Here is a 26,391-nt window from a genome sequence, read left to right as displayed (position 1 = left end):
TTAGGGCTTAGCATACAATTTGTGTTGACTGTACCATATGCCTTTGAAAAAGAACGTCTATTCTGTTGTTGGATATAGATAGTATTCTATAAATTTGAGATCGGGGCGCCTGGGTGGCTCAGTTGGTTAAGTGACAGCCTTCAGCTCAGGTCATGATCTCAGGATCCTGGAATTCAGTCCTGGATTGGGCTCCATGCTCAGTGGGAGCCTGGTTCTCACTGCTCTGCTCCCCCTGCTTGTGCTCTCTCTCTCAACAAATAAATAAATAAAATCTTAAAAAAAAAATGTCAGATCAAGGTAGCTGATACTCTTGAGCTCTTTTATAGGTCTTTTTTTTTTTTTAAGATCTTTTTATTTATTTATTTGACAGAGAGATCACAAGTAGGCAGAGAGGCAGGCAGAGAAGGCGGTGGGGGGGGGCAGGCTCCCCGCTGAGCAGAGAGTCGGATGTGGGGCTCCATCTCAGGACCCTGAGACCATGACCTGAGCCAAAGGCAGAGGATTTAACCCACTGGGCCACCCAGGTGGCCTTTTTAAAGATTTTTAAAGATTTTATTTATTTACTTGACGGGGAGAGAGAGAGACAGCGAGAGCAGAAACACAAGTATGGGGAGTGGGAAAGGGAAAGCAGGCTTTCTGCCAAGCAGGGAGCCTGATGTGGGCCTCCGTCCCAGGACCCTGGGATCATTACCTACACCAAAGGCAGATGCTTAATGACTGAGCCACTCAGGTGCCCCATATGTTTTGTTTAGATTGTTTATTTTAGTGGGAGGTGTGAGGGTCAAAGGGGAAGGGAGGATTTCATGCAGACTCCCCAGTGAGCATGGAGTCCAACTGGGGGCTTGATTCCACGACCCTGAGATCAAGATCTGAGCCAAAATAAAGAGTCAGACGCTTAACTGATTGAGCCACCCAGGCATTCCAACCTCTTTTATGTCTTTACTGATATTTGGGAAGGATCTAATTAATCTGTTAGTTCCTAGTATGGTATGTTAAATATCTGTTATGATGTGTGTTTCTTAATAATGTCAGGTGTTGCTTTATGTATTTTAAGGTGTCATTATTAGATGTAGGCACTCTTCTTATGGTTGGATCTTCTGATGAATTATTCTTTTATCAGTAGGAAATGTCCCTTTTTAGCTGTGTAGTTTCTGTTTTATAGTGTTATATGACATCAAAATAATCACTTCAGCCTTCATATTCTTACTGTTAGCATCATATATAATTTTCCCACCCATTTGCTTTATTTGCTTTAAACTTACAGTCTTTATTAAAAGTGTGTCTCTTACAGGCAGGAAACGGTAGTATGGCCTTTTTTTTTTTTTTTTTTTATGGACTGTGTCCCTCTCAGTCTCTGCCTTGACTGTTGTGTATAAATGACTAACATTTAATATAAATTGAAATTTGGATTGAGATCCCTTTTAGGATTTTTGTTCTTTAAAAAAAAATACTTAAAACAACGTTGACTAACATTTAATATAAATTGAAATTTGGATTGGGATCCCTTTTAGGATTTTTGGTCTTTAAAAAAATACTTAAAACAACTTTATTCAGATGTGATTGACATTCAGTATATTGTATATATTTAAAGTGAACAACTTGTTAAATTCTGACTTATGTATATACCCATGAAATCATCACCATAATTAAGGCAGTGAACATATCCATCACTCTGAAAACTTTTTTCTTACTCTTTTGTACTATATCTATACCAGCCCTCCTCTCCCCAGCCTTGTCCCAGGTAACCATTGATCTGCTTTCCATTACTATAGATTAATTTGTATTTTTCTAGTGTTTTATTTAAGTGGAATATATATGTGTATGTATGCATGTGTATTTAGACACTTGAATGTATATATAGTATACACAGACAATATTTTTGTCTTGCTAATTTCCATGAGTGTAAATATTTGAGACTGTTTTTGTTGTTACATGCATTAGTAGTTTATTCCTTTTTTTGTTCACTGTTTTTCCTTTGTATGGATATAGCAGTTTACTGTTTATATTTTTTAGGTGTTGCAAATTAAGCTACTATTAACATTTAAGTACATATTTTCTATAATCATTATCTTTTTTGGTCTTGGATAAATACTTAGGTGTGAAATAAATGGCTAGTTTATAATGATAAGTGCATGTTTAATTCTTTAAGGAGCTGACAAACTGGTTTTTAAAGTGGTTATATATATAAAATAACATTCTGCATTCCCATCAGCAGCATATGAGAGTTCCAGTTTCTCTACATCCTCAACACTTGGTATGGTCACTCTTTCTAGTTTTTGCCATTCTAATAGGTGCGGAGTGGTATCTGTCTGCTTTTAATTTTCATTTCGTTAATGAATAGTAAGTTTGAGCTCTTCTTCACGTGGTTATTTGCCATTCTTTTATTTTCATTGATGATGTCTGTGTTCAAAAATCTTTTGCCCATTTAAAAAATTGAGTTTTTTAATTGTTAATTTTTTATATAACAGCTTTATTTATATATCATACAATTGATCTATTTAAAGTATACAATTTAATGTTTTTAAAAATACTCAAAAACTTGTGCAGCCATCCTCACAGTTAGTTTTAGAACATTTTCATGAAGCTAAAAAGACATATTGTTACCATTATTAGCATTCACCCCTATTTCCCCTAAGCACTTCTACCTTGGCAACTATTAACCTATTCTGTGTCCATTTGCCCTATTCTGGATATTTGTATAACTAGAATCATAGAATATGTGGTCTTTTGTGACTGGGTTCTTTAACTTAGTGTACTATTTTCCAGATTTGTCCATGTTGCAACATGTTTAAGTAATTCATTTTTTTTAAGTGCTAAATGATATTCCAGTGTATCGGTATACCATGTTTTCCAGCTGATGGATATTTGGGTTGTTTTCACTTGGCTATTTTGAATAATACTGCTATGAACAAATAGTACTGCTGTGGACATTTGTTTCCAATATTTTTGTGTGTGGAAATAGGTTTTCATTCTTCAGATTATTCTTGGGAGTGTAATTCCTGGGTCATGTGTTAACTCTGTTACCCGTTTTAGAAATTGCCAGTCTGTTTCCCAAAGTGGAGGTACCGTTTTACATTCCCACTTACATTGCATTAGGTGTTGTATTTTTCTACATCCCATCGATATCAATACTTGATAATGTTTGTCCTTTTGGTTTTAGCCATCCTGGTGAATATGAAGTGATATTTCATTTTATTTTTTATTTTCATTTCTCTAATGACTAGTGACATTAAGCATCTTTTCATGTGCTTGTTGTCCATTTGTTTATCTTCATTCCAAGAATTTGTGTCTTTTAATTGAGGTGGTTAATTTACATTTAATGTGATTGGTTATATTTAAATCTGTCATCTTGATACTTGTTCTTTATATTTTTTAAGATTTTATTTTATTCTATTTCATTTTTGTTTATTTTTTTTTAAAGATTTTTATTTATTTATTTGACAGAGATCACAAATAGGCAGAGAGGCAGGCAGGGAGAGAGAGGGGGAAGAAGGCTCCCCACTGAGGAAAGAGCCTGTTGGCAGGGCTCGATCCCAGGACCCTGGGATGGTGACCTGAGCTGAAGGCAGAGGCTTTAACCGCTGAGCCCCCCAGGTGCCCCAAGATTTTATTTTATTTATTTATTTATTTTAAAGATTTTACTTATTTTATTTATTTATTTGAGAGACAGCGAGAGAGAGCCTGAGAGAGGAGAAGGTCAGAGGGAGAAGCAGACTCCCTGTGGAGCTGGGAGCCTGATGCGGGACTCGATCTGGGACTCTGGGATCATGACTTGAGCTGAAGGCAATTGCTCAACCAACTGAGCCAGCCAGGCGTCCCAAGATTTTATTTTTTAAAGTAATCTCTACACCCTACTTGGGGCTCGAACTTACAACCCCAAAATCAAGAGTCCTATGCTCTACTGACTGAGCCAGCCAGGGACCCAATAGTTGTTTTTTATTTGCTCCATTTGTTTTTTGTTCTTTCTTTTTCTCTTTCTCTCTTTTTTTTTCCTTTCCCTTTTTTTGGCCTTCTTTTGAGATGTTTATGATTCTATCTTTTCTACTTTGTTGTGTTATTAGCCATAAATGTTGTTATGTTGTGTTAGTCATTGTCTAGGGCTTAAAGTTCACATCTTTTTCTCAGTATAGTTTACCATCAAGTGATATTATTATACTATTTCTCAATGTAGTATAAGATCCTCAAAATCATATAATTCCATTTCTTTCTTTTTGGCTTTTATGTGGTTATTGTCATGTTTATTTTTATTATAAACCCTACAACGAATTCTTACTATTTTTGTTTGAGCAGTTGTTTACTGTGGATCTTTTTTATATCTTCTGTGTCTGTACTTAATTCTCTGAACCTATGGAATGGAGAACCAGGGTTCCACATTGGAAACTCAATTTCTGTCCTTTTTTTTTTTTTTTTTTAAGATTTTATTTATTTATTTATTTGATAGACGAAGACCACAAGTAGGCAGAGAGGCAGGCAGAGAGAGGGGAAGGGAAGCTGGCTCCCTGCTGAGCAGAGAGCCTGACCTCCCAGGACCCTGGAATCATGACCTGAGCCTAAGGCAGAGGCTTTAACCCACTGAGCCACCCAGGCGCCCCATGAGTTCTCTTTAAGACTTCTGCTGAATCTGGGGTGGGCATGGGTTAAAGGAAAATAAAAATTTCCAAAGTTTTCCTACCATTTTTAAATTGCCTTTTTCTTTTCCTCCTTCCTTCCTTTCTTTCTTTCTTTCTTTTTTTTTTTTTTTCTTAAGATTTTATTTATTTATTCGACAGAGAGACAGTGAGAGAGGGAACACAAGCAGGGGGAGTGGGAGAGGGAGAGAAGCAGGCTTCCGGTTGAGAAGGGAGCCTGATGCAGGGCTTAGTCCCATAACCCCGGGATCTTGACCTGAGCGGAAGGCAAACACTTAACAAATGAGTCACCCAGGCGCCCCAGGTTGCCTTTTTCTTATTAGTGTTTGGTTGCTGCAAACCTTTTACTCTCTTTAACAGAATTGTAACAAAGTTGGTTCTGACGGGTCCTGCTTGGTTTTTTGATATTTCCTTGGTGGAATGTGCTTTTGGAGCTGTCTACTCCACTATTTTTGCTGACATAAATCTGGATATTTTTGCCTTCCTTTAAATTTTCTTCGGTTTGTTCTGAGATACAGTTAGGTTCTTTGGAAATGGATCCTTACAGCTTCTTGCTCTTATGATTTATTAGTTGGGTCTAGAGCAGTGTTTGGTCTAAGGGTAAATTATTCCTGCTACTGAGGCAAGATCATTCTGAGTGTTCACATAACCAATGCCCTGTAAGTTGAGTTTTTCTAGTCTGGCTAGGGAGACCAAGCCATATTTCTGGCTCTTTTTGTCTGCTGGATACTCTTTCCTTTAATTCTTCTGGGTGGTTCTTTTTCCAGCTTCAGGTAATTTCTTCACTCATATGTACTCTCCTTTAATATCGAGTGGTGTTCTCTGTGTATCTCTGTCTGTGTGTTTGTTCTCTATGTGAAGAACTTTCATTTGTGGTATTTTGACCTGCCAGTTTTCACGGCCTTGGTTTCACCTTATCTTCTGAACTTTGGGAGTGTCCTGAGCTTGGCCTCAGTTCCTTTCCTTGTGTCTTGGCCTGAAGGAACTCCAAAGTGCTAATGTTTTATATATTTTCTTCTGACCTACTTTGTTGTTGCCCTCTAACTCTGTTTTCATCTATGTCTAAATTGCTGTTAATCCCACCCATTCATTTTTTTTTTTTTTAGATTTTATTTATTTATTTGACAGAGAGATCACAAGTAGGCAGAGCAGCAGGCAGAGAGAGGGGGAAGCAGGCTCTCTGCTGAGCAAAGAGCCCACTGTGGAGCTCAATCGCAGAACCCTGATACCGTGACCTCAGCTGAAGGCAGAGGCGTAACCCACTGAGCCACCCAGGCGTGCCCGCCCCCCCACTTTTTTTTTTGTTGTTTTTTTTGGAATGAGAGAGAGAGTGCACATGTGTACAAGTGGGGAGGGAAGGCAGGAGGAAGAGAGAACCTTAAGTAGGCTCCACGGAGGGCTCAATCTTATGACCCTGAGGTCACGACCTGAGCTGAAATCAAGAGTCAGATGCCTTACTGACTGAACCACCCAGATGCCCTCTGCCCATTGATTTTTAACAAATTTTTATTTTTACGTCTGGGATTTTTGGTTTACTGTTATAGTTTTCGGTTCTTGGAAGAAATTTTCAATTCGTGTTGTATGTATTTGAATGTAATAAGGATACTTATTTTAATGTCTGTGGCTGAAACTCCAAAATACAGATCTGTTTTGATTTTCTTGTTTCTGCTGGTTTTCATTTATGTTGTTTTATCTCTTATGTGTTTCATACTTTTTATTCTGCTGAAAATGGTAATGAACCAACAGTAGTTATTTGTAGTCCAAATTACATTGTTTTCCTTCAGAGAGGCTGTATATTTGCTTCTCTCCGGTGCCTATGGGCATTTGTAATTTAGTCTTACATGAGTCCAGTTTTAGAGTTTGAGATGATCAAAGCCTTAGTGCAGTCTCTTTGAGGGTCCATGTACTTTTTATTATTCTGGCTTGTAGCCCTTCAGTGTTTCGGGTGGAAGGGGGTTGGAGCTTCTTAGTTCCCCTTTTCCCTCAGTTGTCTGATGGACCTAGGTAGGTCCCTGTTCTTTTGGCCTTCTGAGTTTGTCAGAACCTCCTTTCACTTTTTTTACTGGTTTTCTCTGAAGTAGGCAGATGACTCTTGGGTGGCAAAAGTGGCCAAAAGCTGTACTCACCTCCCTGGACTTTCATCTTTTCCAGTTTTGGCTCAATAATTCCTCATTAGCACATCTTTTTGATACTTCACACATTTTTAAAAATTAAGCTTTAATATTTAATATCAATTATTAAAATATTTTAAATAAAAATTGAAATAGTAAAATAATGTTAGTACTAGTATTTAAAGTATCAACATTAACAAAATCTAAAATTTTATTACTGATATTTAAGATTAAAATATCAAAATTTTAATTTTTATTTTCCTTTTTTGTTTTGAAAAGGGGGAATAGGGGCAGAGGGATAGAGAGAGAGAATCCCAGGTAGGCTACATGCCCAGCGTGGAACCTGATGTGGGGCTCAATCCCATGACCCTGAGATGATGACCTGAGCCCAAATCAAGAGTCAGATGCTCAACTGACTGACCCACCCATATGCCCCTTATTTTATCTTATTTTTAAAGTGGTTTTCAAGAAATAATATTGATTTGAATTATTTAGTGTACTCTTATAAGAAGTATCAGTGTTAGCATTTGATTGAATTTTAAAAATGTTTTATTTGTGTTACTATCCTGGAGAAATGATTGAGTGCTTTATCAATAGTGGTTTGAATATTCAGTCAGTAATGAGAATTTGCTCATGTTTTGTTGTGCATTTACTTAACATAGGCATTTAAAGGATCTCTTTAGAAAGTTAATGATTTTATTTATGTTTCAAAAAGTTTTATTGAAAACTGGAAAATGACATTACTTTTATTTATTTTTAGGTTGGGCTCATGTGGTTTGTGCCCTGTATATTCCAGAGGTACAGTTTGCCAATGTTTCTACAATGGAACCAATTGTTTTACAGTCTGTTCCACATGATCGTTACAATAAGGTACAGTAGATATTATTTTATTGATGTTTGAATATAATTGTTCTAAAGCTGGGAACTATAAAGGATTTTTTTGTATTTTGTTTTATTATAGGCCTTCATTAAAAATTTTAAATCATATGCCTCCCATCAGATTTGAAAAAAAGTATAATTACTAAATGGTAAACTACAATTATTAAAATATGTTCTAAAGTCATAGGAGAACAAAGAAAACTATATACCTTTTGCTAACCTAGATATTCAGTATTTTAACATTTAAATGACATTTAAGTTCTCATAGATTTGTCCTTTAGAAGTTATTGGTTTTTATATTCTTTCAAACATAAAGATTCTATTAAATTTGAATTAATCATTATTTGGTATAACATTTATTATGATATAAAATATCCTTTCTTAAAAATAATCGTTAGAGAATATTACTTGCTCCTTTTCCTTTCCCAAATTATTTTCTATCCTCAAGATAGGATTTTTGTTGTTGGCTTTTTCTTAAAAACTTAATTTAATTTTCTTTGCCTTTTTTTTCACCCTGTATCTTTGTATTGATTAGTACATAAATATTATTTCTTCATTCTTTTGTGTGTTAGGTGACTTTTGTTTTATCCAGTGTGTCTTTAAATATAGTGTTACCATTTAATATCATTTCTGTGGGGAAAAGGTATCATCAGTTCTAAGGTTTCAAATATTTTTGTGTTAAGTGTTTTATAATGTAGATTATTAATATTTATATTTAAAAATTTAAAATATAGGAAACGGAAAAATACAAGACAGAAATTGTCCTAAGTCTTGTCTTTTGTGATCCTTTTAGATTTTTTTGTGTGCATTTTTATATATAGTATTTGTAAAAAAATGGTTTATATTTCTTATACTGTTGTGTGTTTTTGAAACTTTATCAACCCTGAACATCTTTCTGTATCCGTTAGATTTCTGCCATTATTTTTAGTGGATAGTTAGCATGTAATACAGAGTGTCATTAGTTTTGATAAATTAATTTCATCAAAGGAATCCCTTACTTTGAAGGGCCTCGTTTGGCTTTGGCTTTGGCTTTGGCTTGTATATGCCAATAGAATCTCTGTGTAAAAGGCTGTGAATAGGGGCACCTGGGTGGCTCAGTGGGTTAAAGCCTCTGCCTTCGGCACAGGTCATGATCCCAGGGTCCTGGGATTGAGCCCCGCATTGGGCTCTCCACTCTGCGGAGAGCCTGCTCCTTCCTCTCTCTCTGCCTGCTTCACTGTCTACTTGTGGTCTTCGTCTATCAAATAAATAAATAAATAAAATCTTAAAAAAAAAAAAGGCTGTGAATGTTTTGGAAACATCTGTAAATGTATTGTATGAAATTGTCCTCTGAAATACAGTTTGAAATTTATACACATGAGTAATATGTGAGGTTGCTCATAACCTTACATCCTGTTAAGTGTACTGTGTATTACCATTAAAACAATCTTTGCTGTTCTTTTACTTATTTAATTAAAAAAAGATTTTACTTATTTATTTTAGAGAGAGAGAGAAAGAGAGAGCTCCTGATTGCAGAGGGAGAGGGAAAGGTTGAAGCAGACTCCCCACTGAGCAGGGAGCCTGACATGGGGCTCGATCCCAGGACTCTGGGATCATGACCTAGGCCAAAGGCAGCCGTTTAACTGACTGAGCCACCCAAGTGCCCCCTTCACTATTTGTTTTAGTGAAAAATATTAGGCTAAATATTTTATAGTTAAAAAATGTTATTCATGTTTACTAATTGACCTTGAATACCTCTTTGTTCATTTTAGTACTGTATTTAAAAATTTTTTCTTACAAAATGTTTTTTATATTAGAGATTTTTTTCTTTTGTCTTGTATACTTGCTGTGTATGCTGTTTACCATAATTTAACATTTTTTTTTTTTTTTTTTTTTGCTAACATTTGCTTTTTAACTTTCATTATGTCTTCATGGTTTTTATTGTTATGGTATTTTAGCAGGTTATTTTTTTCTAGTTGAGAAGTTTAACATTTTTTATATAATTTACAGAGCTATTTTCTATTGTTTCTGCTTTTGATGCCACACAAAGAAAATTTTTCTCTGTGATAATGTATAAATTTTTTATTAGTACTTTCAAGTTCGTATTTTTAAGTCCCTTTATTGTTCATCAAGTTCATATTTTTAAGTATTTTTCCTTTTACTTTTGAAGTAATTTTAAATTTACATAACGGTTGCATTAATAGTACAAAGAGCTCTTCCTCTTGTAAACCTTTTCAGAGTTATTTATCAATATATGGTGACATCCCAGAATGCTTTATTTATTTTTAAAAATTAATTTATTTATTTGAGAGAGAGCTCGAACATGAGTGGAGTGGGGAGGGGCAAAGGGAGAGGGAGAAACAGACTGTCCACTGAGCAGGATCCCAATGTGGGTCTCCATCCCAGGACCCTGAGGTCATGACCTGAGGCAAAGGCAGCCACTTATCCTGCTGAGGCCCCTCCAGGCATCCCCCAGAGTGCTTTAGTTTGCATTTCCTCTAAGGAAGGACTTTTTTCTCCTGCATAACCAGGGTACTGTCATCAAAAAGAGGAAATTAACTTTTATTCATTATTGCTGTAATCCACCGACCTCATCATTTCCATGATTTTCATTCCCGTTTTCCCCTATTTTTCCAGTAATGCCTTTTATAGCAAAAAGATCACAGATTGTACTTTGTATTGTAAGTCTCCTTTAATCTTCAGTAGTAACTCAGTCTTTCCTTCAGTTTCATAACTTTGATCCTTCTGAGGATTGCAGGCCAGTTATTTTGTTGAATGTTCTGCTATTTGGATTTTCCTCATGATTAAATTTAGATCTTGTATTTTGGCAGGAATATCACAGAAGTGATGCCTTATTCTCATTGCATCCTGTCAGGTGGTACATGATTTCAGTTTTTCCCATTGATCACTTGATTAAGGTGGTGTCTGTAAGGTTTCTTCACTGGGAAGTTAATCTTCTTTCCTTTTTTTTTTGTGAGGAAGTAGTTTGTATATAAATATCTTGTTCCTTGTGCCTTTTACTCACTAATTTTTGTATCCATTGTTATTTCTTGCCTTAGTTTATTACTGTGATTGATAGCAAGTGGTGGTTTTCTGTTTCCGCCACTTGTTCTGCATTTATCAGATGGCATTCCACCTTAGGGAGTAACTTTCTCTGTGTCCCGTTTATCTGTTTATATTAGTATAGACTAATATGGACTTATGTGTTACTATTTTATTTTTTTTTTTTTAAAGATTTTATTTATTTATCTGACAGAGAGAGATCACAAGTAGGCAGAGAGAGAGGGGGAAGCAGGCTCCCCGCTGAGCAGAGAGCCCGATGCAGGGCTCGATCCCAGGACCCTGAGACCACGACCCGAGCCGAAGGCAGAGGCTTTAACCCACTGAGCCACCCAGGCGCCCCATGTTACTATTTTATTTTAATGAGTCATTCCCCCATTACTGTCATCTATCTTCAAGCTGGCTTCTGTGTGTTTTGGTATGTTGTGAGCTCTTTATTTGGACACAGCAGTATGTTCCCAGGCTCATCTTGGATCATTCCTGATGATCCCTAGCCCTGGAATCATCACCTGTTTCTCCAAGGAGTCTTGATTTCTTTTAGAAACCAAAGTGGGGGCTAAGTGTGATGATGATGATGATTTTTAAGGATTATTCTTAATGATTTTATTTATTAGAGAGAGGGAGAGATACAGAGGAAGTGGCAGGCAGAGGGAGAAGGCTCCTCACTGATAAAGGAGGCCGATTCGGGACTTGATCCCAGGACTCTGGGATTATGACCTGAACCGAAGGCAGATGCTTAACTGGCGGAGCCACCCTGGCGTCCCACTAAGTGTGATTACTGTTACTGGGATATTGCTAATCCCAGGCCCTCTCAGTGGGAATAGCTAGGAAATAAATGTGTGTGTGTGTGTGTGTGTGTGTGTGTGTATACACACACACACACACATATATACATACAGAGATATATACACATTCACATCAATATTTTTTCAGTGCTTATTTCTATATTTTGAAGTCTGTGAGGTCACAATGAATGATACTTCTGATTCAATATATGAATATATATTATAGATATAACATATCTATATGTATTTTTAAATATAGAGAGCTAGAACCATAAACTCTTAGTAATTTCTCCAAATTGAATCCAACAATGCAGGGTTTGTTTTATAAAATTTTTCTTTTCCTGTTTATGACTCTCATCCCAACAGTAAAAAACCTGACTCCCATTATCCTCAATGAATTTACTTATTTGATCAGTCTCTCTTGTATTAACAGATGGATTGCTACGATACTCTAATGCTGCAATCATCCTAACCTTGTTTGGATTCTACACTTCATTCTGGGTTGCTGTTGCTTCCCTGTGTTGGCTGCCCTTTCCACCATTTTTGGGATTTGATACTCAGCTTTAGTCATTGCTCCCTCTCTCTTCTCTCAAATGGTTGGTCTCCTCACCTTGCTTAGGCTTTGGCACTCCACCACCCTACCCTCAGCACCCTTATGGGAGCTTACTTTGCTGGGGCTTTAACACCTGTGTTAGACTTCCCCACTTCCCCAGCGTGGATGCTGCCATGCTTGGACCCATCTTATGGCTCTAAGACTAATGTACTCAAGGAGTAAGGGAAAGAAGAAGGAAGAATGGACTATTTAGATATAAATCTTTTATACATTTAGAGTTTATTTTATCATATGTATCAAATATAGACATATGTGTCTACAGTTTCCCCTTCCACATAGTCAGCTTTTTCAACACTATTGAATAATCTGTGTTTTACAGAGTAATTTGAAGAGTACATGACTCTTGATCTCAGGGTTGTGAGTTCGAGCCCCATACTGGGTATAGAGATCACTTTATTTTTTTTTTATTTTATTATTATTATTTTTTTAATATTTTATTTATTTGACAGAGATCACAAGCAGGCAGAGAGAGAGGAGGAAGCAGGCTCCATGCTGAGCAGAGAGCCCGATGCGGGGCTCGATCCCAGGACCCTGGGATCATGACCTGAGCCGAAGGCAGAGGCTTTAACCCACTGAGCCACCCAGGTGCCCCGAGATCACTTTAAAAAAAAAGAAACGAAATACTGTTTTGATCATCATTAAATTCTTCGCTGTTTTTGACATTTTTTCTGTTCCATTATTGCATCTGTTTATTCTTACCCTAGTACCTATTCTAAATTATTACGGCTTTATGTACATTTTAGTACATGGTAGAATAAATATTGTTACGTCTTTGTTTTTCCAGATAACATTAGGACTAACAAAATACAGTTTTGTTACAGTGAAATATTGTTTTGAGGATGAATTGATCTCTTTATAATATTGAATCTTCACTTCTGGAAACATGGTATTTCTCTCCATCAAGCTCATTTTATAGTTTTCCTTATATGAGGGTGCTATATGGTTGACCCTTGAATGTGGGAATTAAGGATGTCGACTCTTCCGCAGTCAAAAATCCATGTATAACTTTTGACTCCCGAAAAACTGAACTACTGGTGGCCTACTGTTGGCCAGAAGCCTTATCAAAAACTAGTTGATAAACACATATTTTATATATTATGTGTATTATATACTGTATTCGTACAGTAAAGTAAGCTAGAGAAAAGAAAATACTATTAAAGTCGTAAGAGAGACAACTATCATATGATCTCCCTGATATGAGGAAGTTGAGAAGCAACATGGGGAGTTTGGGGGGTAGGAAAAGAATAAATTAAACAAGATGAGTTCTGGAGGGAGACAAACCATAAGAGACTCTTTTTAATTTTTTAATTTTTTTAATTTTTTTTTTTTTAGATTTTATTTATTTAGTTGACAGAGAGATCACAAGCAGGCAGAGAGAGAGGAGGAAGCAGGCTCCCCGCTGAGCAGAGAGCCCGATGCGGGGCTCGACCCCAGGACCCTGAGATCATGACCTGAGCCGAAGGCAGAGGCCTAACCCACTGAGCCACCCAGGCGCCCCCCATAAGAGACTCTTTTTTTTTTTAAGATTTTATTTATTGATTTGACAGAGAGAGATCACAAGTAGACAGAAAGAGAGAGAGAGAGAGAGGGAAGCAGGCTCCCTGCTGAGCAGAGAGCCCGATGCAGGACTCGATCCCAGGACCCTGAGATCATGACCTGAACCGAAGGCAGCGGCTTAACCCACTGAGCCACCCAGGCGCCCCCCCCCATAAGTGACTCTTAATCTCACAAAACAAACTGAGGGTTGCGGGGGGGCAGGTGGGGGAGTGGGTGGTTGGGTTATGGACATTGGGGAGGGTATGTGCTATGGTGAGTGCTTTGAAGTGTGTAAACTTGGCTATTCACAGACCTGTACCCCTGGGGCTAATAATACATTATATGTTAATTAAAAAAAAAAGTCAGAAGATATATTTACAGTGCTATGCTATATCCCACATATAAGTAGGCTGGCACGGTTCAGTGCTCATGAGGCAGCTCATGAGTCAGCTCTCTTCCCTGTTTCTTGGATTTTTATGGTTATTGATTTGTATAGTTAACCTTAAAAGCATAATAATATTCTGTTCATGATTATTCAGGGTAGCTAATAGGCACGTAATTCTGAAATGATAGGAACAATTGGAAAATGGATTGTTGAGTTTTGGAAGACACCATTTTTTAGTGGATGGTAGTAAAGAGTGTTGAAGAGTATTTATTAATGTATTGGTCTCTTACTGTGGACCTATTTTATATCAAGCATTGTGCTAGACACTGGGAATTCAAAGAAGCATAAAATGCAGGGTTTTTTCCATATGCCACTCTGATTTAGAAAGATGGTTGGGCGCCTGGGTGGCTCGGTCACTTAAACATCTGCCTTTGGCTTGTCCTGATCTCAGGGTCCTGGGATCAAGCCCTGTGTCAAGCTCCTTGCTCAGCGAGAAGTCTACTTCTCCCTCTCCCTCTGCCTCTTCCATTTATAACGTACGAAAATAGTAATAATATATGTTATAAATACAGGTTTCTGCAGCTATCAAAAGTAAACCATTCCTGTAAAACCTTTCCTAAGCTGAAATTGGTATAAAATTGAGAGAGCAGTTACCATTAATTTATATGGAAAAAGTTTTGAGCATTCCCAGATTGAAAAAATAACCTTTCTTAAACTTTTCTGATACCTTAGGACTCACCGGTGTAACAAAGGCACAAAATAAACTGAGACCAAGCACAGATGGTTACAGACATAGTTCAAAGCTCTGGAGGCTTGATGTGGAGATGCTCAGTGTAGTTCTTGGGAAGGAGCTTGGCAGTGCCATTCATGCTGCTCTGGGTGTGTGCTGCCTCAATGCAAAGCAAATGTTGAACACCACTTTCCCTTTTTGCCTTTTTTCATAAAAGCAAAAATCCTTTTCGGATTGTTTTTAGTTAGCAAAACCGGTATTAATGTAAGTCTTATAAAATCAAAGCAGCATAGCACAGACTTTTGAAAAATGGGAGATACCCGTAATAATAATAAATGTGAATGGCGTATTATGGAACATAATGAAAAGGAGGGATTACTTTTGCCTAAGGAATTGAATAAAGCATACAAAGAGATTAAGGACTTTGCAGAATAACTAGGAATTTGACCTGTGGAAAAAGGCTTAAATAATAGTTCCAGACAGAAAGTAAACATAAATTAGTGTAGTAAGTACAAAGGGAAGGTGGTAGCAAGTTCATAAAATAATAAATAATTTTATGTGGTGAAACATAGTGGGATTTAGGAAGAAATAAAACAAACCAACAAACAAAGAGAAGAAAACTTTGTGAATGATAGGAAGGGAAATTTTCTAGAATATCTATGTAGTGTTTCTAAATTGCAGAGAACTCATTGTGTTGACTTATTATGTTGTAAAGTTTTCTACATGTCCCTAAATGTATAATAGCCAGTTTTTGTACCATTTATCACCAGGTTCTGTTTTTAATTAATTAATCAATTAATTATTTTTTAAAAGTATTTTATTTATTTATTTGACAGGGAGAATGAGATCACAAATAGGCAGAGCAGGAGGCAGAGGGAGAGGGGGAGGCAGGCTCCCTGCCGAGCAGAGAGCCTGATGTGGGGGTCGATTCCAGGACCGTGAGATCATGACTTGAGCCGAAGGCAGGAGCTTAACCCACTGAACCACCCAGGCGCCCCCCTTTTAAAAAATGTTTTGACCTCTCAGGTTGTATCAATCAGTGCTTCATTTCACGGACATACACATTTTGTAATAAACAATGAATGGTATATGTTACCTTTAAGTTACCCTTTTTATTTTAAAAAGATTTTGTTTGTTTATTTTAGAGAGAAAGAACTTGTAAGCCTGGGGTTGGGTGGATGGGAAAAAGGGAGGAAGAGGGAAAGAATTTCAAGCAGACTCTGCACTGAGCTTGGACCCTGACATGGGGCTTGATCTTAGGACCCTGAGACCATGCATGACCAGAGCCAAACCAAGAATTGGACACCTACCTGATGGAGCCACCCAGATGCCCCTTTATGTTAGTTACCTTTTAATAATTTTTTTTCTTTAAAGATTTTATATATTTATTTGACAGAGAACGCAAGTAGGCAGAGAGGCAGGCAGAGAAAGAGAGGAGGAAGCAGGCTCCCCACTGAGCAGAGAGCCCGATGTGAGGCTCGACCCCAGGACCCTGAGATCACAACCCGAGCCAAAGGCAGAGGCTTTAACCCACTGGGCCACCTAGGTGCCCCCCCTTTAATAATTTTTAAGAAATGTGAAGACTGGGGCAACATAGAGATTTTTTTGAAGTGTTTGATGGTAGAGACTTGTGTTCTTCAGAGTCAAGGAAGCATTTTATTTTATTTTATTTTAATTATTTTTTATTTTTAAAGATTTTTTTTTAAAGATTTTATTTATTTATTTGACAGAGAGAGATCACAAGTAGGCAGAGAGGCAGGCAGAGAGAGAAGAAGGGAAGCAGGCTCCCTGCTGAGCAGAGAGCCCGATGCGGGATTCGATCCCAGGACCCTGAGATCATGACCTGAGCCGAAGGCAGCGGCTTAACCTACTGAGCCACCCAGGCGCCCCTAAAGATTTTATTTTTAAGTAATCTGTGCACCCAACATGCAGCTTGAACTTACAGCCCTGAGATCAAGTCATGTGCTCCACTGACTGAGCCAGCCAGGCTCCCCGGGAGGCATTTATTTTAGAAAGCTACGATTTCCAGAGAGTGGTTGGTAGATGATGTATGTATTCTGTATATATGCTTTTGAAGAGGCTTTATTTATTGATGGCCACAAAGAAATGAATGTTTATAAGTAAAGGAATGGTTATAATAGATCAAACAAAGAACACCATAAAAACGTGGTGACAGGGTGCCTGGGTGGCTCAGTGGTTTCAGCCGCTGCATTCGGCTCAGGTCATGATCTCAGGGTCCTGGGATCGAGTCCCACATCGGGCTCTCTGCTCAGCAGGGAGCCTGCTTCCCTCCCTCTCTCTGCCTGCCTCTCTATCTACTTGTGATCTCTCTCTGTCAAATAAATAAATTAAAAAAAAAAACAAAAACGTGGTGACATTTAACTGTAAAAGCTTAAAGGTGGAGGAATACTTAGAAATTGGTAGCCCAATATCCCTTCAGTTTTTTTTTCAAAAGGAATGGTAGTGGGATAACTATTAGGAGAAGTGTTGTTTTGTTTTGCTTTTTAAAGATTTTATTCACTTATTTGACAGAGAGAGGCAGAGATAGTGACAGAGAGCATGAGCTGAGAGGAGAGGGAGAAGCTGAGCATGGAGCCCAGATCCAGGACTTGATCGCAGGATGTTGGGGTCATGACCTGAGCCGAATTTAGACTCTTAACTGACTGAACGGCCCAAGCGCTCCAAGAAGTGTTGATCAATATATTTAGCATCTGAGTGGAAAAGTTTGAAAGTACTAAATATTCTCTCTGATCTTGGGGTTCCTCATTAGTGCCATTTAAAAAGCTAGGTTTCAGATAGTGGAGCTGAACATTCCAGGTATGCATTCATCTGGCCAACATTTATGTATGGTGTGCCCTGTTCTATATCAGACACTACTGGAAGCATGAGGAATACATAAAGCTCCTACCTGGTAGATAGATGGGCACAAATTATTGATCGTTAGGTAGTATAGTATGTGCAAGAATTCTAGAATACAGAGAATGTTTACTTAATGTGGTGTAACAGGGCTGAAGAGAAGCGAGAAGCAGGGTATCTTACGCTAGATTGTAGCTTCTCTGAATTTTGAAGAGTGAGGCTCCAGGTGCTGGCTGTGAGGAGAGGAAAGAAGGAGGAGCACACCAGTGGCTTTTACTTTTACAGACTGAAGAAGCAAAAGCTTTGAAGGAGGAAATAGAGTGAGAGGGAGAGAGCGTGAGGGTAGTGGTGAGGGAGAAGGGCAGTATAGCTAAGAGTTTGAATGTGATATGTAGAATGCTAAGAGAGGTCGTCAAGGACCAGATTTTCAAAGGCCTCCTATATCATGTTAAGGATTTTGAATTTTATTTCTGTTGAAAGGTTTTTATATTTATGTGGAAGGAGTGTGCTCAGGTCTACCTTTTTTTCTTAAAGATTTATTTTTTATTTATTATTTTTCTTAAAGATTTATTCATTTGAGAGAGAGTGTGGGGTGGGGAGGGAGGGGGCAGAGGGAGAGTATCTTTAGGCAGACTCCCTGCTGAGAGCAGAGCTGGATCTCACATCCATGCGATCATCACCTGAACCAAGATCAAGAGTTGATCTACTGGGGTGCCTGGGTGGCTCAGTGGGTTAAGCCTCTGCCTTCGGCTCAGGTCATGATCTCAGGGTGCTAGGATCGAGCCTCGCATCTGGCTCCCTGCTCAGCGGGGAGCCTGCTTCCCCCTCTCTCTCTGCCTGCTGCTCTGCCTGCTTGTGATCTCTTTCTGTCAAATAAATAAATAAAATCTTTAAGAAAAAATAAAGAGTTGATCTACCAACTCCATAGGTCTGCCATTCTAAAGGATAATGAGAGGAGGATTGGGAGAGGGAAGATGGACAAGAGTAGTTACTTAGACATTGTTTTGCAGTGTTCCAGAGATAATAATGAGGGTCCGAAATAGAGTAGTATTAGGAATAAAGGAACACATATTTAGTAATAAAAGAGTTTCGATTGACCAGGTATGGTGATTAGTGTGACACACAAGATGAGGGAGGAAGAGAAATGAGAATCACTTTTCAGCCTCAAGAAGGTAAGTACTGGGCACATCATCATCACCTGAGATAGAGGATATGTAGAGTCATCAAGTTAATTGACTGATTTCTTAGAACAAAGACGCTAAGCTTTAAATTCTTGGCATATGTTGATGGGACTTACTACCTTGTTTGTAGTACAGATCTTGTGTCTGCAAGTTGTTGCCAGCATATATTAGCAATATGATGGTAAGACCCCAAGATAAAATTCACATTTCTGCTGAAGCATTGAATGTTTGGCTTTTGTGTATGTCTAATATATGTTTGTTTTGTTTGGCACTTTATCCTACTCAGATGAACACTTAAATTCCTTTTTTCTTTTCTAGACAGTTGAATCATTTGAAAGAGGAAAACGGTCTTGCAACTGTCTTTTTTTTTAATTTTTAATTTTTATTAACATATAATGTATTATTAGCCCCAGGAGTACAGGTGTGTGAACTGCCAGGTTTACACACTTCACAGTACTCACCATAGCACATACCCTCCCACATACCCTCCCCAGTGTCCACAACCCAGCCACCCTCTCTCTCCCCCACTCCCCTCAGCAACCCTCAGTTTGTTTTGTGAGATTAAGAGTCTCTTATGGTTTGTCTCCCTCCTGATCCCATCTTGTTTCATTTTTTCCTTCCCTATCCCCCAGACCCCCCACTTTCCTCTCAACTTCCTCATATTAGAGAGATCATATGATAATTGTCTTTCTCTGATTGACTTATTTCACTCAACATAATACCCTCTAGTTCCCTCCACGTCGTTGCAAATGGCAAGATTTCATTTCTTTTGATGGCTGCATAATTTTCCATTGTATGTATTTGTGTGTGTGTGTATACACACACACACACACACACACACACACACACACACACACCACATCTTCTTTATCCATTCATCTGTTTGTATTTCTTTTCTATAGAAAAATCAGTTGCCCTCTTTTGTACCTCAGCTCGTTCTCACTTTCCTTGTTCGGCTTTTCTCTGTTGTGTTAGCGTCCCTCCTCTACCTGCCAGTACATACATGTATACATACTCTGTTTTGTTTGGCATTGTTTCTCTTTTTCTAGGGAATAGTAAATTATTTTTCTTTATATTTGTTTTCTGTTTATTTTGTGCTTCTGTGTTCAGCTTTACTTCTAATTGCCTTCTCTCAACTCTAAGGCTCAGAGGCAATTTTATTAAATAGGGTTTACTGAGGAATGTGGAAGAATGTCAGTATAATTTCTTTTGTGTTACTTCTCCTCTTACTTCTAAAGGCAGCAGTCCAGTCTAAACTGGAAATGCCAATATGCAATAGTTAACTTAAAATTGTGTATGGGAGCAAACTTAATCTCACTAACATACATATTGCCAGTTAACAGTTTTTTCATGTTTGTTTGATGTCTTGGGCACTCCCTAGATGATAGATGTTAATATGTTATAATCTGCTAATATAATTAATTAAGAGTTAAGATTTTATTAGAATCTGTACTTAAAGGGAGAATACCAGGCAATATTTTAAGACAAGGCAAGTCATACTTGACAAATTTGGTTTATCCAGAGAAAAAAAATACTATAATGGGGTTAGAGTTAAGCCCAAAGACTTTATCCTGGTCAGAAATCAAATTTACTGAAACTAGCTGAAGTACAAATAGGGTTGGCTGAAAGGCAGCAATAGGCAGTTTAACCACATACATGGGGAGTTGGACCTGGAACTAGAAAGTCACAGACTGAATACTGTCTGTTCCGTCTTTACTGTGGGTCCTACAGTCTTGTCTTCTTCCTTTCACATAATTTGTAATTCTGCTTCTCATTTTATCTGAGTTCTCTGTAAGTAACTTGACTCAGTGGCCAAGATCTAAATTTTTAACAGAGCAAGTCTGGTCTAGGTACCTGGGCTTTGAAGCCATTTTCACCTAGCAGAGCATGGGTACCTAGTTACCACTGCACCATTAGAAATTGAGCGTAGATATGGACAATCGTATAGAAGAGGTAGGAGTTGTTTAGGTGCTCTTACTTACCTTCTGTCTCATAAATGTCCATTTAAACTACGTAAAAGCCTATAAACTGTTCCTGATGTAGATATGCCAAATTGTATATGGTGATTCCTTAGTTTTTATAAAATAGTATAGTGTTCTGCATAAACTTCTTGAGAATTTTTGTCTCTTTAAAAAATAATTCACAGGGGCGCCTGGGTGGCTCAGTGGGTTAAGCCGCTGCCTTCGGCTCAGGTCATGATCTCAGGGTCCTGGGATCGAGTCCCGCATCGGGCTCTCTGCTCAGCAGGGAGCCTGCTTCTCTCTCTCTCTCTCTCTCTCTGCCTGCCTCTGTGTCTACTTGTGATCTCTCTCTGTCAAATAAATAAATAAAATCTTTAAAAAAAAAAAATAATTCACAAAGGAGTTTTTGGCCAGCTTTTAAAAGAAGTGATTTAAGGGGTGCCTGGGTGGCTTAGTCCCTTAAGCATCTAACTCTTGATTTTGACCCGAGTCATGATCTCTGGGTCATGAGATCAAGCTCTGTGTCTGGTTCCGCATTCAGCAGGAAGTCTTCTTGAGAGTCTCTTCCTCTGGGCCCCCCTTTCCCCACCTGTCTGGTGCCCATATACTCTCTCTCTCTCTGAAGTGAATAAATAAGTCTTAAAAAAAAAGTGATTTACGGTTAGTTGATGACTTTATAAAAAACAGAGCCAGGGATTAATTGTATATTGGGACTTTCTTTTTTTCTCATTATATAAAACTGATGTGTTGAATTAGGGCTAAACTCTTGGTATATGTTATTACAGCATGAAGTCATGATGAATAAAATTGCGTAAATTGGTCTGAATTGTTTGATTTTAAAGCAATAAGTCTTAGCAAAGTGTATAAGGTGTCCAGGAAGACAATATACTTTGAAGGCAGTTTTTTCCAAACTAGTGTTTCTTTACTTTTTTGGGGTCTTCAAGATTCTGATAAAACATAAGGATTCTTTCTACAGAATAATACACACCTGAAACATAATACAATATTTTACATATACTTTCTGGAAGATTATAAGAATACTCCTTGATACATCTTCAAATTCTGTTTCCCAGTCATAATGAGAATTACCGAATTTTAGATTACATCAGATAATAAATAAATAGTTTAATACTTGATGTATTTAAAAATAATACATTTAATTATCATTTAAAAAAAGATTTATTCATTTTAGAGAGAGTGTGCTCATAATCGGGGAGGAATGGGGTGGGGACAGAGAATCTCAAGCAGAGTGGAGCACGAAGCATGGAGCCTGTTGTGCAGTTCTATCCCGAAAATGATACATTTTAAATTTAATGTATAAACATTTTTAATATTTGGCATTTTAAAAATCTGTAAGTAAGAATTATAATAATGACAAATACACAGATTTTATTCCTGGCTCTTTACTCTGGATGACTCTAACTCTAATGTTTATGTCATAATTTGCTTAAATATTCCCATATTACTGAGGTATTTTTCTTTTATAAATTAAAGCATGACAGGAATCTTGCTTCACTATGTCCTTTATTCTGTATTTTGGATCATTTCTTTTGGCTAGAACTGTAGAGTTAGAATTATTGTGTTATAGACTATACTGTTTCTAAAGTTCTGATAAGATTGCCTGATTGCTTTCCAAATTTATATAGCTAATAATTTATGAAAATGCCATTTTTACCACACCATTGTCTATATTGGTTTTTAATCATTTTTTTGAAAGATTTATTCATTTATTTGACAGAGAGAGAGAGAAAGAGAGAGCACGTGCATGCGGGGGTGGGGGACAGAGGGAGAGAATCTTCAAGCGGATTGTGCACTGAATGCGGAGCCTGAGGTGGGGCTCAGTCCCACGACTTAAGAGATCATGACCTGAGCTGAAACCAAGAGTCAGTGGCTCAACCAGCTGAACCACCCAGGCACCCAGGTTTTTATCAGTTTTAATATTTGTTAATTTGATAATTAAAAATGATGTCCAGTTATTTTAATTTTTGTTTTATTACTTGTCAGGTCATCAGGATAATTTTTTGTGTCTTTTTTTAAAAATTTTTATTTATTTTTAAAAAATTACTAACATATAATGTATTTGTTTCAGCGGTATAGGTCTGTGATTGATAAGTCTTACACAACACACAGCCCTTACCACAGCACATACCCTCACCAGTGTCCATCGCCCAGCCATCCCACATCCCTCCACTCCAGCAACCCTCAGTTTGTTTCCTGAGATTGAGGGTCTCTTACGGTTTGTCTCCCTCTCTAGTTTTGTCTTGTTTCATCTTTTCATCTCTTCCCCTATGATTCTCTGCCCTCTTTCTCAAATTTCACATATCAGTGAGATCATATGATAATTGTCTTCCTCTGATTGACTTATTTTGCTTAGCATAATACCCTCTAGTTCCATCCATGTCTTTGCAGATGGCAAGATCTGATTTTTTGATGGATGCATAATATTCCATCGTGTGTGTGTGTGTGTGTGTGTGTGTGTGTGTAAATATATATATATACATATACCACATCTTCTTTATCCATTCATCTGTTGATGGACATTTAGGCTCATTCTATAGTTTGGCTATTGTGGACATTGCTGCTATAAATACTGGGGTGTGTGTGCCCTTTTGGATCACTACATTTGCATTTCTGGGGTAAATACCCAGTAGCACAGTTGCTGGGCTATAGAGTAACTCTATTATCAGCTTTCCGAGGAACCTTCATACTGTTTCCCGAGTGGCTGCATCAGCCAACAGTGTAGGAAGGTTCCCCTTTCTCCTCATCCTTGCTAATATCTGTTGTTTCCTGACCTGTTAATTTTAAACATTCTGACAGGTGTGAGGTGGTATCTCATTGTGCTTTTGATCTGTATTTCCCTGATGCCCAGTGATGTTTGCTCTGATGCCCAGTGATGTTGAGCAGTTTTTCATGTGTCTGTTGGCCATGTAGATGTCTTCTTTGCAGAAATGTCTGTTCGTGTCTTCTGCCCTTTTCTTGATTGGATTATTTGTTCCTTGGGTATTGAGTTTGATGAGTTGTGTGTAGATTTTGGATATTTTATCTGCTATGTCTTTTATCTGATATGTCCTTTATCTGATATGTCCTTTGCAAATAATCTTCCATTCTGTGGGTTGTCTTTTGGTTTTGTTAACTGTTTCCTTTGCTGTGCAAAAGCTTTTTATCTTGATGAAGTCCCAGTAGTTCCTTTTTTTTTTTTTCAAAGATTTTTATTTATTTATTTGACAGAGAGAGCGCAAGCACGCACAAGTAGTCAGAGTGGCAAGCAGAGGGAGAGGAAGAAGCAGGCTCTCCACTGAGCAGAGAGCCTGATGGGGGATTGATCCCAGGACTCTGGGATCATGACCTGAGCCGGAGGCAGCCGCTTAACGAACTGAGCCACCCAGGCGCCCCCCCAGGAGTTCATTTCTGCCCTTGCTTCCCTTGCTTTGGCAATATGTCCAGGAAGAAGCTGCTGTGGCTGAGATGGAAGAGGTTGCTGCCAATGTTCTCCTTCTCTTTTAAACTGTTAGGTTTTTTAAAGTTAAGAACTCTTTAAATAATGATACCAAAGTTCTGTTTGAATATACCGCAGGTACTTTTTCAGTTTGTCTTTTCGTATTGGTGACATAAGAAAATATTTATAAACACACAGACTTCACAGTTTTTTTGGGGGGTGGTGGCAAGATACAGGGTGATTAAAAAATTGAGTCTTTGAAAAGTAAATAGGTGATATAGGATTACAGTTGCTCTTTGAATAGTACAGGTATGAACCATGAGGGGTCCACTTACATGCAGATTTTTTCTAAGTACAGTACAGTACCTAAATGTATTTTCTTTGATTATATTTTTTAATGACATTTTTTCATCTAGTTTATAGTATATAATACATATAACATGCAAAATATGTGTTAAGGCCTCTGGTAAACAGTAGGCTGTTAGTTCTAAGTTTTTGGGGAGTCAAAAGTTATACCTGGATTTTATTTTTTTAAAGATTTATTTATTTTGGGACGCCTGGGTGGCTCAGTTGGTTGAGCGGCTGCCTTCGGCTCAGGTCATGATCCCAGTGTCCTGGGATCGAGTCCCCACATCAGGCTCCTTGCTCGGCAGGGAACCTGCTTCTCCCTCTGCCTCTTCCTGCCTCTCTGTCTGCCTGTGCTCGCTTGCTCGCTCTCCCTCTGTCCCTGACAGATAAATAAATAAAATCTTAAAAAAAAAAAAAAAAGATTTATTTATTTATTTGAGAGAGAGAGTACATGGGTGCCCTTGTACACGAGACCATATGCTCATGAATGGGGGAGGGGCAGAGGTAGAAGGAGACAAGCAGACTCCCCCTCTGAGCAGGGATCCTGATGCAGGCCTCGAACTTATGACACTGAGATCATGACCTGAGCCTACATCAAGAGTCAGCCACTCAGGGGCGCCTGGGTGGCTCAGTGGGTTAAAGCCTCTGCCTTTGGCTCAGGTTGTGATCTCAGGGTCCTGGGATCGAGCCCCGCATCCTACTCTCTGCTCAGCAGGGAGCCTGCTTCTTCCTCTCTCTCTGTCTCCCTCTGTGTACTTGTGATCTGCCTGTCAAATAAATAAATACAATCTTAAAAAAAAAAAAAAAAAGTCAGCCACTCTGAGCCACCCAGGCGCTCCTACACCTGATTTTCAACTACATGGGGGATGGAGACTTCTAACCTGCATGTTCAGGGGGCAACTGTTTATAGTATGCACCAAATTATAGTATTGCTCTTATTTTTCTGTACTTGTAATGCAGAGATCATTTTTTTCTCAAGATTTTCACAAGCAGGCAGAGGGAGAGAGAGACGCAGACTCCCCGTTGAATGGGGAGTCTGACGTGCGGCTTGATCCCAGGACCGCAGGATCATGATCTGAGCTGAAGGCAGCTGCTTAACTGACTAAGCCACCCAGGCATGTCGAGATCATTCTTTGTATACACAGAGCTCTGTACCTATGCACAGAGCAGTTGTATAGTACTAAGGAAGTTATACATCACAGTCACAAAATCTTTCAGCAAGTTTCAGAAAATTAACAGAGTGATAGCTATTACCCTTATTCTGTCTCATTCTTCACAGATGGCTAAAATCTGATACTTTCTGCATGCTGTCAGTGAGACATCTAAGGCAAAATGATACAACTTCTCTTGCGCTATTCCAAGTCACATGGAAGATGAAAATGACTTTGTTCATTGTCAGATACTATCTTTTAAGAGGGAAAGTCCATTTGCCATAATGGCTCTATCTGTAGCACTAAAAGCCATAATGTTGAAATTAAACATGTAAGGATTATAAGCAGTGAATGTCTTTTGTGCAAGAGTACACACATGGTCCATTCTTTTTTTGTGTGAAGAAAATAGAAGTTGAATTGCATATCTGGATATGTTGACAGAATGGTCTTTTCCACAGCTATGGGAAGACTCTGACGACATACTATAGAGGTTAGGTCTTTGCCTTCATCAGTCCAGTAGCACGGAGCTTTCTTCATGGTTATCTTCCATGCTACTGGGTTAAGCATTCTGTTCTGTGAAAAAAATTTTTTTCTTAGGCCAAATTATATTGAATGCAAGTCAATTTATTAACTTGTTAGAAAGGAAATGGCAAGGTTACAAATAGAACATGCAGGTTCAGGGACTCCTGGGTGGCTCAGTTGGTTAAGCCGCTGCCTTCGGCTCAGGTCATGATCCCAGCGTCCTGGGATCG

At 38.2% G+C, this 26,391-nt stretch overlaps 1 protein-coding gene across 14 annotated transcripts in view; it reads left to right on the top strand.

Annotated features, from left to right (window-relative positions):
• Window positions 1-26,391, top strand: part of MLLT10 (MLLT10 histone lysine methyltransferase DOT1L cofactor) — a 233,834-nt gene that overhangs the window by 77,384 nt on the left and 130,059 nt on the right. For 13 of the 14 annotated variants that reach the window (XM_032880843.1, XM_032880840.1, XM_032880839.1 and 10 more), the window contains one exon: window positions 7,500-7,609. In XM_032880843.1, the coding sequence (XP_032736734.1) occupies window positions 7,500-7,609 (110 nt within the window). Of the gene's footprint in view, window positions 1-7,499; window positions 7,610-22,592; window positions 22,626-26,391 lie in introns of those variants that run through there. The other variant, XM_032880849.1, reaches the window with a different exon arrangement.

This window comes from Lontra canadensis, unplaced genomic scaffold (genome assembly GCF_010015895.1).
Source record: "Lontra canadensis isolate GAN:19392208 unplaced genomic scaffold, GSC_riverotter_1.0 scaffold72, whole genome shotgun sequence".
Classification (NCBI taxonomy): domain Eukaryota; kingdom Metazoa; phylum Chordata; class Mammalia; order Carnivora; family Mustelidae; genus Lontra; species Lontra canadensis.
The sequence above is the reverse complement of the archived record's forward strand: the minus strand, read 5'-3'. Positions and strand labels throughout refer to the sequence as shown.